Consider the following 16,840-nt stretch of genomic DNA (forward strand, 5'->3'; position numbering starts at 1 on the left):
AGGGGTGGTGGAAGGGGAGGAAAGCGGGTGTTGGAGGGGAATGGGTGACGGGCACTGAGGTGGACACTTGACGGGATGAGCACTGGGTGTTTTTCTGTATGTTGGTAAATTGAACACCAATAAAAATTAATAAAAAAAAAACATTCATAAAGCCCAGGAAAAAAAAAAAAAGACACGATCTGCATGCTATGCTCGAAAACTCTGCAGAAATTAATATATATCGAGTTGAAGACATGTTATCCTAGACTGCAGATGTTTTCTCTAAAAGCTTTTTGTAATTACTGCCAGACAGAATTAAAAAATTGAATTCCTGCAATAAAAATTAAAATTACCTAACCAGAGAAACCCCAAGAGGTTTCCGATTTTGGTGTAACACATATGTAAATTTTAATAAAGTTATTATTTTAAAGAATGAAAGATGAGGAATGCCTGGGTGGTTCAGTGGTTAGGGCACGCCTTTGCCCCAGGGCATGATCCTGGAGTCCCAGGATCGAGTCCCACGTCGGGCTTTCTGCATGGAACCTGCTTCTCCCTCTGCATGTGTCTCTGCCTCTCTCTCTCTCTCTCTCTGTGTGTGTGTGTGTCTGTCTCTGTATCTCTCATGAATAAATAATTTTTTAAAGAAGAATATCAGAAAGGGAGACAGAACATAAAGACTCCTAACTCTGGGAAACGAACTAGGGGTGGTGGAAGGGGAGGAGGGCGGGGGGTGGGGGTGAATGGGTGACGGGCACTGAGGGGGGGCACTTGACGGGATGAGCACTGGGTGTTATTCTGTATGTTGGCAAATTCAACACCAATAAAAAATAAATTTATTATAAAATAAATAAATAAATAACAAAACAAAAGAATGGAAGTTGAGACTTACAATCTTATTTGAAATTTGCAAGCAATAAAGCGAATAATATGTAACAGTTTAGAAGTACAATGGCTAAAATTAGGAACTCAATGAATGAATTTCAAAGATTAGCTAAGAAGAAAATTTGTGAAGTAGAATACAGATCAGTGGAAAATACTCAGAGTGAAGTATTGAGAGACAAAAGGACAGAAAAAATCAGAAATGAGTGTTAGAGATCAATACCATAGAGATATACATATTTGAATTCCAAAAAATGATTAAAGAGATTAATATGCTGAATCAGTGCTTGAGGAGTTAATGGCCAGGTGTTATCTCAAAACAATGAAAGATATTTTTCTACAGATTCATTAACCTACAAAATCAAAGCAGCATTTATACAAAGAACGCCACACTTGGACATATCATAGTAAAAATATTTAGAGTCCAAATAAAGTGAAAACTATAAAAGCATTCTGAGAAAGAAGACAATCACTTCAGGGGCACCTAAGTGGAACAGTCAGTTAGGACTCTGATTCCTGCCTTCTGCTCAGGTTGTGACCTCAGAGTGGTGAGATTGGTTGGTTACCATGGCAGCCTCACATTCAGCACAGAATCTGTTTGAGACCCTCGCTCCCTTTCCCAGTGCCCCTCCTCTAAAATAAATAATAAAACCTTTCTTTACAAAGAAGACCAAAAAAGAAGACATAGTCATTTCAACGTTTAAAGTTAGAAATAAGACTGACCATTGTCTTACCAGATTAAAAATAATGGAAGCCAAATTAAAAGGAAATATATTTTCTTTTCTTCAAAGAAAATACTTATCAACTATTATTCTGCATCTAGCCGAATATATCCTTCAGAACTCAAAGTGAATGTAGCTGTAACAATTAAGGAGTCAATCCATTTACAATTGTACCCAAAAGCATAAGATACCTAGGAATAAACCAACCAAAGAAGGAAAGGATCTATACCCTCAAACTACAGAACACTTGTGAAAGAAATTGAGGAACTCACAAAGAGATGGAAAAATATTCCATGCTTATGGATTGGAAGAATTAATATTGTGAAAATGTCTCTGCTACCCAGGGCAATTTACACATTCAGTGCAATCCCTATCCAAATCCCATGGACTTGGGGGCAGCACCGGTGACTCAGTGGTTTAGCACCGCCTTCAGCCTAGGGCATGATCCTGGAAACAGGGGATTGAGTCCCATGCTCGGCTCCCTGCATGGAGCCTGCTTTTCCCTCTGCCTCTCTCTCTCTCTCTCTCTCTCTCTCTCTGTATATTATGAATAAATAAATAAAATCTTTTAAAAATATCCCATGAACGTTCATTAGGGAGTTGGAAAATAATCTTAAGATTTGTGTGGAGTCAGAAAAGACCCCAAATAGCCAGGGGAATATTGAAAAAGAAAACCAGAGCCGGGGGCATCACAATGCCAAGTTTCAAGTTGTACTACAAAGCTGTGACCATCAAGACACGGTGGTACCGGCACAAAAACAGACACATACATCAATGGAGCAGAATAGAGAACCCAGAAATGGGCCCTCAACTCTATGGCCGACTAATATCCAACAAAGCAGGAAAGACTATCCAGTTGAAAAAGGACAGTCTCTTCAATAAATGGTGCTGGGAAAATTGGACAGCCATGTGTAGCAGAACGAAACTAGATTATTGTCTGACACCAGACACAAAGATAAAGTCAAAATGGATGAAAGATCTAAACGTGAGACAAGAATCCATCAAAATCCTAGGGCAGAATACAGGCAACACCCTTTTTGAAGTTGGCCACAGCAACTTCTTGCAAGATCTATCTATGAAGGCAAGAGAAACAAAAGCAAAAATGAACTATTGGGACTTAATCAAGATAAGAAGCTTCTGCACACCAAAGAAACAGTGAACAAAACTAAAAGACAACTACAGATGGGAGAAGACATTTGCAAATGACCTATCAGCTAAAGGGCTAGTATCCAAGATCTATATAGAACTTATTAAACTCAACAGCAAAGAAGCAAACAATCCAATCATGAAATGGGCAAAAGACATGAACATAAATCTCACAGAGGAAGGCATAGACATGGCCAAAAGCACATGAGAAAATGCTCCGCATCACTGGCCATCAGGGAAATACAAAACAAAACCACCAGGAGATCCTACCTCACACCAGTGAGAATTGTGAAAATGAACAAGATGGGATACCACAAATGTTGGAGAGGATGTGGAGAGAGAGGAACCCTCTTGAACTGTGGTGGGAATGCAGCCACTCTGGAAAACTGTGTGGAGGTTCCTCAAAGAGTGAAAAATAGACCTGCCCTACAACCCAGCAATTGCACTACTGGGGATTTACCCCAAAGATACAGATGCAGTGAAACGCTGGGACACCTGCACCCCAATGTTTATAGCAGCAATGTCCACAGAAGCCACACAGTGGAAGGAGCCTCGGTGCCCATCGACAGATGATGGATAAAGAAGATGTGGTCTGATATGTCATTTGCAAATATCCTCTCCCATCTGTAGATTGCCTTTTAGTTTTGTTGACTGTATCCTTTGCTGTGCAAAAGCTTCTTATCTTGATGAGGTCCCAATAGTTCATTTTTGCTTTTGTTTCTTTCCAAAATCTATAAAGAACTTATTAAACTCAACACCAAAGAAACAAACAAACCAATCATGAAATGGGCAAAAGACATGAAGAGAAATCTCACAGAGGAAGACATGGACATGGCCAACATGCACATGAGAAAATGCTCTGCATCACTTGCCATCAGGGAAATACAAATCAAAACCACAATGAGATACCACCTCACACCAGTGAGAATGGGGAAAATTAACAAGGCCGGAAACAACAAATGTTGGAGAGGATGCGAGGAAAAGGGAACACTCTTGCACTGTTGGTGGGAATGTGAACTGGTGCAGCCACTCTGGAAAACTGTGTGGAGGTTCCTCAAAGAGTTAAAAATAGACCTGCCCTACGACCCAGCAATTGCACTGTTGGGGATTTACCCCAAAGATTCAGATGCAATGAAACGTCGGGACACCTGCACCCCGATGTTTCTATCAGCAATGGCCACAATAGCCAAACTGTGGAAGGAGCCTCGGTGTCCATCGAAAGATGAATGGATAAAGAAGATGTGGTTTATGTATACAATGGAATATTACTCAGCAATTAGAAACGACAAATACCCACCATTTGCTTCAACGTGGATGGAACTAGAGGGTATTATGCTGAGTGAAAAAGGTCAATCGGAGAAGGACAAACAGTATATGTTCTCATTCATTTGGGGAATATGAATAATAGTGAAAGGGAATATAAAGGAAGGGAAAAGAAATGTTGGGAAATATCAGGAAGGGAGACAGAACATAAAGACTCCTCACTCGGGAAACGAACTAGGGGTGGTGGAAGGGGAGGAGGATGGGTGTTGGAGGGGAATGGGTGACGGGCACTGAGGTGGACACTTGATGGGATGAGCACTGGGTGTTTTTCTCTTTGTTGGTAAATTGAACACCAATAAAAATATAAAAAAGCCTCAATACTCTATTTTCAATAATGAATAAAACAACAAAACTAAGTATCAGCAAGGAAATAATAGATGTGAAGAGTATTGTAAACCAATTACCTAACAGGCATATGTAGAACACATTGTATCCATCAATAGGTGACTACAATTTTCTCCAGTGCACGTGGAACATCATCCAGGATAGACCATATGCTAGTTCACACAGCAAGTCTCAATAAATGTTAGAAGATTCAAATTATAGGAAATATGTTCTCTAAACAAAAAGGTTGAAATCATGAGCAACAACATAAGGCAATTTGGAAAGCTTTCAAACACGTGGAAGATAACAGCTTATTAAATCTCCAATGGGTCAACGAATAAATCACGATGGAAATTATAAAGTATTGTGAACACAACACCCCAAAACTTAGGTGGTGCAATGAAAGAAGGACTCATAAATTTATAGCTATAAACACCAACATTAAAAATAAACATTTCACACTGGGGTGGGGGGCACTTGACGGGATGAGCACTGGGTGTTATTCTGTATGTTGGTAGATTGAACACCAATAAAAAATAGATTTATTATTAAAAAAATAAACATTTCAAATCAATAATTTAACTTTCCTAACCCCAAAACTTAGATGATGCAATGAAAGAAGGACTCAGAAATTTATAGCTATAAACACCAACATTAAAAATAAACATCTCAAATCAATAATTTAACTTTCCATCTTAGGAAAGAAAGGAGAAAAAGAATAAAATACTTCATAGCAAATAGAACAAATACAGGTTAGATTAGAGGGAAAAGAATTAGAGTAAAATAATTCAGAATATAGATGATACTAAAATTTAGTTCTCTGAGAAGTTTAACCGACTTGGCAAACCGTCTGCTAGATTCACCGCAAAAAGCAGAATACTTAAATTTCTAAGATCAGAAATGAAAACAGAGACATGACTTCTGACCTGATAGAATTAAAAAGTATTATAAGAACATATTGGAATATGGCATGCCAACACATTAGCTAACATAGATAGAATGACCAAATTCCCAGAAATAGATTAACATAACTGACTCAGGGAGAAATAGAAAATCCGAGCAGACATATAATAAACAGATTGAGTCAAAAGTCACGTAACATTTCTAACAAAGAAAAATTTAGGAACAGATGGTTTCAATGGTGACTTTTACCAGTATACAAGAATTAACCCTGGTACACCTCAAATTCTAAAAATTAGATGGGAGAAAACACTTCCTAATTCATTCCATAAGGCCTGTATTATTCTCATGCAAAATGGAGACAAAGATAGTGCAAGAAAACGAGGCTACTGACAAGTATCTCATATGAAGATAGATACAAAAATCCTTATCAAAATACTAAAAGCTAAATGCAGCAGAACTTCACAGGGATTATACAGCATCACCAAGTGAGAGTTATCCAGGAATACGAGAGTAGACCAATATACAAAAAAAAAAAAAAATCACTCCATATAATACACCATAGACATGGAATTCAGGGGGGAAAAACTACATGATCATCTTAGGAGATCCAAAAAAGTACAAATCATTGTGGAAAGATGAAGAGGACCCACATCAATGTGAAGATATCCCATGATCATGGACCGGAGGACTTACTAATGTCTAGATGTAGTACTCCTCATGTTTACATATAGATTCAATGTAATCCTATCAAAATCCAATTACCGTTTTATATTTCGTGGCGTTTTTTTTTTTTGTTTGGCAAAAATTGACCCTAAATGGCTGAAAAAATATATGAAGAGACCAAAGTAAGAGGCCTGCCACTTCCTGATTTCAAAACTGACTTTGAAGCAGAACAGTGTTGTGCTTGCACGAGGATAGACATAGAGCCAAGGAAACGAATCAAAATACAGAAATAAACTCACCTGTGATTTTCAACGAGGGGCCCAAGGGCACCATCCAACAGTGAGAAAAGAGTATTTTTCATAAATGTTGGGGAAAAAAGTCTATAATCCACATGCAAAAGAATGAATTAAGAGCTTTACCTCACACCACATACAAAAATTAACTCAAAATGGACAAATACCTAAATGCATGTGCTAAAACTATAAAACTATCAGAGGGGAACTAGACATCAGTGTCAATTATTGTGACTTGGGATTCGTCAGCAAATTCCTATATGACATCAAAGTACAGACTACAAAATAGGAGAATCAGAACTAAAATATGATAAAATAGACAAATTGAACTTCATCTAAATTAAAATCTTGTGCATCAAAGGACACTCTCAAGACGAAGACAAAAATCTATATTAAGGTAAATACTTTTGACAATTGATACATATCTAATAAGGATAAAATATCCATGGAATATAGAGAATTCCTCCAACTCAGCAACAAAAACACAGTCAAATGTTTAACTGGGCAAAGGGTTTGTTTGCATGGGCATTTCTCGAAAGATACATACAACTGGCCAATAAGTTCAAGAGACGTTATTCAATGTCGTTAGTCAAGAGGGAACTGTGGAACATAACCACTATGAGATTCCACTTTGTTTGTTAGGATGGTTACAATTATTTTTAAAGACTGAGAAGAACGAGGGTTGGTGAGAATTTGGAAAATAGAACCTTCATATCCGGCAGGTACAAATATAAGAGTGGCACAGCCTCTGTAGAAAGTGGTCTTGCCATCCCTCAAAAAGTTAGACACAGGGTTTCCCTACGACCCACCCTAATCCACATATAGGGATATGCCCAGGAGAGTTGACAATATACATTCACACACAAGCCTGTTCAGAAGTGTTCATAGGAGCAATATTCATAATAGCTAAAAAGCTAATGGAAGCCAAATGTCCATCAAATGGTGAAGAGATAAACAAAATGTGAAATATTCATAAGCGAAACAATATTCATCCACAAAAGAAATAAAGTTCTTGTGTGTGTGTGTCTGTCTGTGTGTGTGTGTGTGTGTGTGTGTGTGTGGTGGGGTTAGGGAGGGAGCACACAGGTGAGCAGGAGGAGGGGCAGAGGGAGAGAAAGGGAGGGGGGAATCTTAAGCAGAATCCAGGCCCAGCATGGAGCCCAGTATGGGGCTTGACTCACAACTCTGAGATCATGAGCTGAGCCGAAATCAAGAGTCGGATGCTGAACTGACCGAACCACCCAAGTTCCCTGAAAGAAAGAAAGTTCTAGTACTTTCTACTAGATGACCCTTGAAAAAATTATGCTAAATAAATGAAGCTTGGCACAAAAGCCTGAATATTCTGTAAATTCATTTTATAAAATATGCAGAAGAGGGACAGAAGTGCATTTGTATTTGCCAAAATATGGTTGGGAGAGGGAAGGGAGAGTGCTGATGGGAATAGGGTTTACACTGGTACACCTCAAACTCTAAAAATTAGATGGGAGAAATTGAAGACCAATATGATGAAACTCTTCTGGAACCAGAGAGATGAACACTGTGGATACAATAAAAAATTAAGGACCATGCTTATTTGTACACTTTGAACTGGTAAAAATGTCATGTGAGCTTTGTTCCTCAATTTAAAATTTTATTTATTTATTTTTTAAAATAAATTTATTTTTTATTGGTGTTCAGTTTGCCAACATACAGAATAACACCCAGTGCTCATCCCGTCAAGTGCCCCCCTGTGTGCCCGCCACCCACTCACCCCCACCCCCCGCCCTCCTCCCCTTCCACCACCCCTAGTTCGTTTTACAGTGTTAGGAGTCTTTCATGTTCTGTCTCCCTTTCTGATATTTCCCACTTATTTTTTCTCCTTTCCCCTTTATTCCCTTTCACTATTTTTTATATTCCCCAAATTTAAAAATTTAAAAATACAAACAATGAAGGTGAAATAAGAACACTTACCAGCATTTTATTTTTTAATATTTGTGTAGATTTATTTTTTATTCGTCTTCAATTTGCCAACATATAGAAGAACACCCAGGGCTCCTCCCATCAAGTGCTCCCCTCAGTGCCCGTCACACAGTCACCCAACCCCCCCACCCACCTCCCTTTCTACCACCCCTAGTTCGTTTCCCAGAGTTAGGAGTCTCTCATGTTCTGTCTCCCTTCTCTGATATTTCCCACTCATTTTTTCTCCTTTACTCTTTATTCCCTTTCACTATTTTTTATATTACCCAAATGAATGAGACCATATAATGTTTGTCCTTCTCTGATTGACTTATTTCACTCAGAATAATACCCTCCAGTTCCATCCACGTCGAAGCAAATCTTATCAGCATTATAACTGAGAGAATTTAATTGAAGCATATCAAATGGATAAAAACTCATGAGTTTCTAATACTGAAAATAAAACCCCCTTCATTGGCTTCTTTGGAGTATGGTGCAGAGGGAAGCCACACAGTGACCCTCATACTGAGGAAATCAATGTTTAGAGGGATTTTTCCTTTACAGAATATTGCAACTAATAAATGAAAATTGAAGTACAGAATTTGAGTATTATCATCTGATAAACCCATAATGAAACAACGAGTTTAGTTAAGATTACCTATGGATACTGTTACTCCAGGACAAGAGATGCAGCCAGGTGGACCTCTCAGTGGAAGTACACGCAACACTTATGAAATATTCCTGCCAGAAAAATCAATCATGAGTCCGACTGAGCCTCTAGGACCTACCAGTTACAGGACCAACAGAATATGCTAATCAACCCTACAGGGACAAGGTCAGCAAAATCTGTCGTGTGTGAGAAGCTTTGCAGGATAAACCATCTGGTTATTGAATAAAGAAGGTGAGTAATAATATTGAAATGAAAATAGAGGGACAGGAAGCCAGTGAATGAGAGGCTTTAGGGGCATCATGAGAACATGGAGTAAGGATGTTATGAATCCTGACCCAAAACACACCAGAAAGGATAAATGAGTCAATCAGGACAATTGAAACACTAAATGGCAATTCTATAATATTAAGAATTCATTATTAATTGTTTAAAGGATAATAGTAACATCAGAGTTGTCTTTCTTTACCGTCTTCACTGTTTAAAAGGATTAGTTACGATGGGCTCTAGATTGATAATATTGAAGTTGGTGGGTGCGATAGGTCATCCATTACTGCTCTAGTTTCATGTCCGTGCGTTTGAGAACAGCCATAATAAAGAGAGGCATGCATCTAAACATAAATAAAATAAAACTAAGTGAAGAGAGTTTGTCTCACACAGGAGGAGAAGTAGACGTGACCTTTAGGTAGCAGGAAACTGACCTTGGGGGTGAGGGGAGCTCAGAGATGGCAGAAAGAATGAAGATTATAAAAAAGGGCCCCAATATGGATACCCCTAAATAAATACAGATTTTATGCAGTGCACATCACGCTGAAAATGCAGAAAGTAAAGTACACCACACCAAAGACAGGTAATTGGGAGTAAATACGTAGAGTTGAAAGGGTTTCCTCATTGTTCAGGGAGTCAGTAACTATACTAACGTAGGTTGTATTAGGTCAATAATGTAAGTTGTAATCTGTTTGCCACCCCTAACAAAAGAAAAAAAGAGCAAATGGAAGTAAAACTTAGAGCTAATATAATAAAGGTGGAATAATAATACTTTGAAATGAATGTTAAAAAAAGGAGAAAGAAATAAAGAGCACTAAAGAACATGGTATACATAAAGCCTAAATTTATCTGTATCATGTGAAGGACTAAACTGTCTCGTGTACAACATGATTAAGGTGAAATTTCCAATGAAAAGTTGTGCGCTAGTAGCCAGGTTGAAGAAACAAAACTGAAAAATATGCAATCGGAGAAGGACAAACATTATGTGTTCTCATTCATTTGGGGAACATAAATAATAGTGAAAGGGAATAGAAGGGAAGGGAGAAGAAATGGGTAGGAAATATCAGAAAGGGAGACAGAACATGAAAGACCCCTAACTCTGTAAAACGAACTAGAGGTGGTGGAAGGGGAGGAGGGCGTGTGGTGGGAGTGCATGGGTGACGGGCACTGAGGGGGGCACTTGGCGGGATGAGCGCTGGGTGTTATTGTGTAGGTTGGCAAATTGAACACCAATAAAAATAAATTTATTATTAAAAATAATATGCAATCTTAAGAGATATAAAAAGCAAACATAAAATGTTGAAAATGAAAGTGATGGGAACATACCCAGCAAAATAATATTTTAGCACAAACCACACGCCACCACAGTTGCTATACTAGCCCGATAGCCAACTTCAAAGTGGAAAAACCAGCTGAGAAGAGGACACTTCACAGTGATGAGAAACATTTGGTTCCCCCAAAACAGGCAACCGTGTTAACTGTGTGAGCACCTGCCAGAAGAGCCTCAGGATATGCAAAGCAAAACTGGGCCCTTACGGGAGAAAAGTACAAATCCACAACTATGTGAGAGATTTTAACCCCCTCCCTTGGAACTGATAGAACAATCACACAAGGTGCCAACCTGGATACGGAACGTTTAGGCAGTAACATCAGTGACCATAACCTAATGGAGCACGGCATCCAACCGCAGGATGTATATTCTTTGTTTTCTTTTTCCTAAAGGTTTTGTTTAAAGTCTAGTATAGTTTAGAGAGTATAATATTTTTTCAGGTGTACAGTATAGTGATTCAGCTCTTCTATAAAGCACCTGGTGCTCATCATGACAGGTGCGCTCCTTCATCCCCATCAACTCGAGCCCTCCATCCCCGTCCCCCGCCTCTCTTACCCTCAGTGTGTTCTCTGTAGTTCAGAGTGTTTTCTGGTTTGCTTCTTTCCTTTCTTCCCCTAGGTTCATTTGTTTTGTTTCTGAAATTCCACACATGAGTGAGATCATATGATAATTGTTTTTCTCTGACTTCATTCACTTAGCATAGGACCCTCTATATCCACCCATGTTATTGTAAATGGCAAGGCTTCATGGGTTTTTATGGCTGAGTAATACTGCATTGCATGTATATATCACCTCTTTATCAATCAGTCAGAGGATGTACATTATTTTCAAGAGTATAAAGAACATATTACCACATTGGTTATATTCTGGATTCATTGCAGCTTTCAACAAATTTCAAAGGACTGAAGGTGTAAAAAATATATTTGTGTGCAATTTATATGAAACCAAGCCAAAAGTAAATCACAAATAGAGCATTTAAAAATCCTCATGTATTTTTAATTTTAAAAATACTTCTAAGTAAGCCATGGGTGTAAATAAGTTCAAGAGACGTTATTCAATGTCGTTAGTCAAGAGGGAACTGTGGAACAAAACCACTATGAGATTCCACTTTGTTTGTTAGGATGGTTACAATTATTTTTAAAGACTGAGAAGAACAAGGGTTTGAAATATAGAAATTGCATACGACGAGTAACAAAAGTGGCAGCTTGGATGCATTATCGTCTGTGTTTAAAGGCAAATTTATAGGCTTAAGTCCATATGTAAGAAAAGTAGAAAAACAGGAAATAGTATTCGTCTGAAAGTATTATAAAAAATTAGTGCATGAATCCCAAAAAATTGGAAGGGAAGAAAGTAAAGAAGAAAATTTATTAAATACAAAACAGACATACACCAGAGAGATGTTATAACAAAAGGTGATAATTTGGGATGACTGATCGAATAACCAGACTTTTGAGGGACGAAGGAGAAAAGGCAGAAATTACTGAGGTCGGGAAGGAAAGGAGGTTATCCCTGAGACCCTTGAATCGGAGTGGATTGTGACAGAGTGTTTTCATAAACTTAAAAAGTTGTGGAATTTGAAAACTACTAGAAAGATTTCACCCAATCCAAATGTCCCAATAATGAACGAGGTTGAAATCTGTAGGTTTCGTAATTACTGAGAAATGTGATATGTATTTTAAAATCTTTCCATGGAACAGGTTCCAGGCCTAGATGGCTTTGCCGTGGAAAGTGAATACCTTTACTAACTATGACCAAGTCTACCAAAACTGAATCTTACACGAAATCTTCAAAACAATAGAAGGAAAATTTCCATGTTATTTTATGAGGCCCATGTAATATTAATGCCAAACTCTAACAAGGATATTATAGGAAATTTTTTACAATTACACTATCTCAATCACAAGTATATAAGCATATTTAGCAAACAAAATCTGATTAAGTCCCATATAGAAGTCATGGTATGCCCAACACGAAGTGTCTGTATCCTGGCAATGCAGAGATTACTAAAATACTAAACTGTAGAGAGAAACCAAAGTAGACTTAAGTAACATGATGGGATTCCAGATCCCCAAACTGGAACACTCAATATTACAAAGATGCCAGTTCTCCCCACAGTGAAGTGAGTCACTGTGATTTTTTATTGTGGAATCTGAAGAGGTGATCCTAAAACCATGTTGAATTTTGCAACACTAGTGTTTCCAAGACAGTTTTGAGAAACAGCGAGGGGGATTTGCACTATCAGCAACGCACAGTAGGTGTGATGAACCAATGATAGCGACAGAGGATAGGCCATCTGAGTAGGGAACACAACAGAGAGCCTGGAAGTCAACTCAGTGCTTGTCTAGACACCCCATTTACCAAACAGGTGGGTAGTCTATGGAAAAGTAAAAAATCTGGGTCAATTAAGAGTCATAGGCTAACCACTGAGATTTGGCTCTTACCTCATACTAGACACACAAAACAGTCCAGGCTGAATGCCGAGTTAGATTTGAAAGCAAAATAGTGATGAGAATAGAGAAGACCCTCCAGGTCCTCAAGCAGGAAAGTGCCTCCCAAATGTCCTGTGCAGGGAGCAAAAAGGAGTAAAGCACGGAGGAAATACCTTGTGGATGGAGCTACATGAAAATCAAGTGAGTCTGCAGAGTGTGTCAAGGCAGAGCACAGCTTGGGAAGGCACACTGCAATACGGGAAGGGAAACGGACTTGTCTGCACAATATACACATAATCCTTGACCCGCAAGAATAAGACAACCCTGTAGAAATACAGGCGAGAGACAGGTAGAAGTGATGTGCAGAGGAGAGGAGCCAAACGTGCTGGACACATTTGAAATGTGTCCTGTCTCCCCACGGGCTCTCCGTCACCTCTCTGAAGTGACTGTTTCCTGTTTGTGCCATCAGCAACCTGGTCACACACCCCCCTCACTGCCTGTGTCCCATCATATTGCACATGTTTGTTGTCATGTCTGCCTTCCTGCAGAGCCATGAGCTCCCCAGGGCTGGCCTTGAACTACACTATTTCTGCATCCCCCACCCTGTGGCCATGTCCCTTAGAAGTGTGTTCTCACTTCTCTGGTGAGCTGCTGATTTGAACCTGAGAAATACATTTCAGGTCACGAGGGAGCCTGGTGCTGTGATCCTCTGATTATAATGAAAAGCTGTTCCTTCAGATGGAATGACCCTGAGCCCAAATAGTGCTGGCCAGGGCAGGAGTGGGGTCACCCCTTCAGCTGCTGAGGCAAGCCCTGCTGAGTGCTTCCTGCCTACCATAGCTCTGATGCCCCCCTTACACACTTGGTGTCCTTCATACCCTGGACCCCTGAGGGATAGCTGCCTTGACCCTTACCTCCTCCAGGTGAGGATCATGACTGTTGAAGGTCACACAGCCCATGTCTGTGCAGATGATGATGAGATCGGCTTGTAGAACTGTCACCCCTCCTTCTTAGCTTTGGGTTCCCATGCAATGCAGAGAGTGTTGGGAGGGGCAGGCGAGGGTCTTGGGGTCACAGGAACTGTGTGGATGGGTGCTCCATGTTCAAGCTTCAGGAGCTCCTGGTTTCTGGTAGAAGCAGAGGAGGAAATGACCTCAGCTCACTTCAGCTGCCACATCTTGTTGCTTCATCCAGGCAGTAGTGCAAGGACGTGCACCTTAGGGTCATGGGGTTGGGAAGGTCTCTCCTCCTGAACTGCTGGGATTTGGAGGCCTGAATGGCCAATTAGGTGAGCTTGTTTGTCTTCTGGCCTCTGGAGTGCACTGGGACTCCCGGTTCCCCTGGGTACCACTGTCATCAAGCTCTGTCTGAACCAGTTCGCCCCTACATGGCCAGGCTCCAAAGCCCAGAAGTCTCTCTGGGCCTCAGGTGTGAGCAGAAGAGAATCATAGACATCATGTGCCCACCTGATTGCCCGTCATCCGGTTACCCCATTCCCCATCCCCTCCACTGCAGAACCATTAATTTCTTTCCTATATGGAAGACTCATTTTTAACAATTTTATTCAGAAGAGAGCACTTGACCTAGGAACTACCACATAATCCTTTTTTCAGGGCACAGTAATCATTGTTGGTTGTAGATACAGGGTACAGCGCATCTCTAAAGCTTATTCTTTTATGACAGCAGTTTATGTTTGTTACATAATAACTCCATCACCCCACCTGTGGCAATCTCCGTATCCTCCATCAAGGTTGCAGGACACATTGACTCCCTTCAGCACATCCTCCACATGGCCAAGTGTTTCTGGCCCAGCCTCCGCAGGGCCTCCTTCACATCCTTGTTTCGCAGACTGTAGATGAGGGGATTGAGCATTGGGATGACCAGCGTGTAGAAGACAGAGACCACCTTGCCCTGCTCCATGGACTCAATTGCTCCTGGCTGGGCATACATGACAAAGAGAGTCCCAAAAAAGAGGGTCACTGCAGTCATGTGGGAGCCACAGGTGGAGAAGATCTTGCATCTCCCAGCTCCTGATCCCATCCTCAGGATGGTCACTGTGATGTAGCCATAGGAGATGAGGATCACAATCGTCACAGCCACAATGAGGAACCCACAGATGCCAAACAAGAGAAGTTCATTGATGGCCGTGTTGCCACAGGCGATCTGGAGCAGAGGGGGCACATCACAGAAGAAGTGGTTGATGCGGTTGGAGCTACAGAATGGGAGGTGGAATGTGAAGCTGGTCTGCACAACAGAGTTGAAGCAGCCTCCACAGTAGGCGCCCAGCACCAGGCGAGTGCAGGCAGACTGGCACATGGTGCTGGGGTAGCGCAAGGGGCTACAGATGGCCATGAAGCGGTCATAGGCCATGACACCCAGGAGGAAGCCTTCAGTTGTGGCCATCAGGCATAAAAAGAAAAACTGGGTGGCACATCCTGCAAAGGTGATGACCTTGGACGAGGAGAAGAAGTTGGCCAGTGCATTGGGGGCGATCACAGATGAGTAGCACAAGTCCACGAAGGAGAGGTTCTTGAGGAAGAAGTACATTGGGGAGTGCAGTCGGGCATCCAGGGTGATAACAATGATCATGAGGAGGTTACCCAGGACAGTCACCATGTACAGGGCCAGGAACACAGCAAAGAGCAGGGCCTGAGTCTCAAGGCCACCTGCAAATCCCTCCAGCACAAAATCTTGAACGTAGACCTTGGAGAGGTTTCCATTACTCTGCAATGGCATGAGCCTCGGTCCTCCAGAGGGGAATTACCCCTTTGTGTTGGCAGATTAAGTGGGTCAAGCTAAACTCCCTGCGGGACACTATTTAGAAAGATAAACAACAACAGTCAAAAATCTGGTTAAAGGTATAATGGAGTTAATGGTTTAGCAAAGAATTAATAAACAATATTCAAGATAAACGCGTTGGTCCAGTGATATCAGTACTGAGCATTTCTTCTTCCCTTGATTCCTAAGTCTCTGTGAAGCAGAATCTGAAAGGCAATTGGTTAAGCAGTGAGATTTTGCCTGTCTTGCAGAGCTCATGCTGACAGTGGTTGGTTACTACGAACCAGCCAGGATGCACCATGGGAGTGAGTTAAATCAGGAGTAAGTATGCAGCTGAGCTTCTGACCATTTCAATCACTGAATGTATATTAAGACATGATCTGCATGCTATGCTCGAAAACTCTGCAAAAATTAATATATATTGAGTTGAAGACATGTTATCCTAGACTGCAGATGTTTTCTCTAAAAGCTTTTTGTAATTACTGCCAGACAGAATTAAAAAATTGAATTCCTGCAATAAAAATTAAAATTACCTAACCATAGAGAAACCCCAAGAGGTTTCCGATTTTGGTGAAACACATATGTAAATTTTAATAAAGTTATTATTCGAAAGAATGAAAGATGAGGGATGCCTGCATGGTTCAGTGTTTAGGGCCTGCCTTTGCCCCAGGGCATGATCCTGGAGTCCCAGGATCGAGTCCCACGTCAGGCTTTCTGCATGGAACCTGCTTCTCCCTCTGCATGTGTCTCTGCCTCTCTCTCTCTCTCTGTGTCAGTCTCTGTATCTCTCATGAATAAATAATTTTTTAAAGAAGAATATCAGAAAGGGAGACAGAACATAAAGACTCCTAACTCTGGGAAACGAACTAGGGGTGGTGGAAGGGGAGGAGGGCGGGGGGTGGGGGTGAATGGGTGACGGGCACTGAGGGGGGGCACTTGACGGGATGAGCACTGGGTGTTATTCTGTATGTTGGCAAATTCAACACCAATAAAAAATAAATTTATTATAAAATAAATAAATAAATAACAAAACAAAAGAATGGAAGTTGAGACTTACAATCTTATTTGAAATTTGCAAGCAATAAAGCGAATAATATGTAACAGTTTAGAAGTACAATGGCTAAAATTAGGAACTCAATGAATGAATTTCAAAGATTAGCTAAGAAGAAAATTTGTGAAGTAGAATACAGATCAGTGGAAAA

General features: G+C 40.5%; 1 protein-coding gene across 1 annotated transcript; it reads right to left on the reverse strand.

The window, feature by feature from the left end:
- Nucleotides 1–14,633: 14,633 nt before the first annotated feature.
- On the reverse strand, nt 14,634–15,596 carry LOC140594032 (olfactory receptor 9S13-like). The gene has a single exon (XM_072722399.1). It carries the CDS (start codon nt 15,594–15,596, stop codon nt 14,634–14,636), a length of 963 nt encoding a protein of 320 aa, XP_072578500.1.
- Nucleotides 15,597–16,840: the final 1,244 nt, after the last annotated feature.

Source organism: Vulpes vulpes, chromosome 9, assembly GCF_048418805.1.
Source record: "Vulpes vulpes isolate BD-2025 chromosome 9, VulVul3, whole genome shotgun sequence".
NCBI lineage: Eukaryota > Metazoa > Chordata > Mammalia > Carnivora > Canidae > Vulpes > Vulpes vulpes.

Bases quoted from the DNA above. Each gene is read 5' to 3' on its own strand.
- LOC140594032 (XM_072722399.1), bottom strand. From the start codon at position 15,596: ATGCCATTGCAGAGTAATGGAAACCTCTCCAAGGTCTACGTTCAAGAT.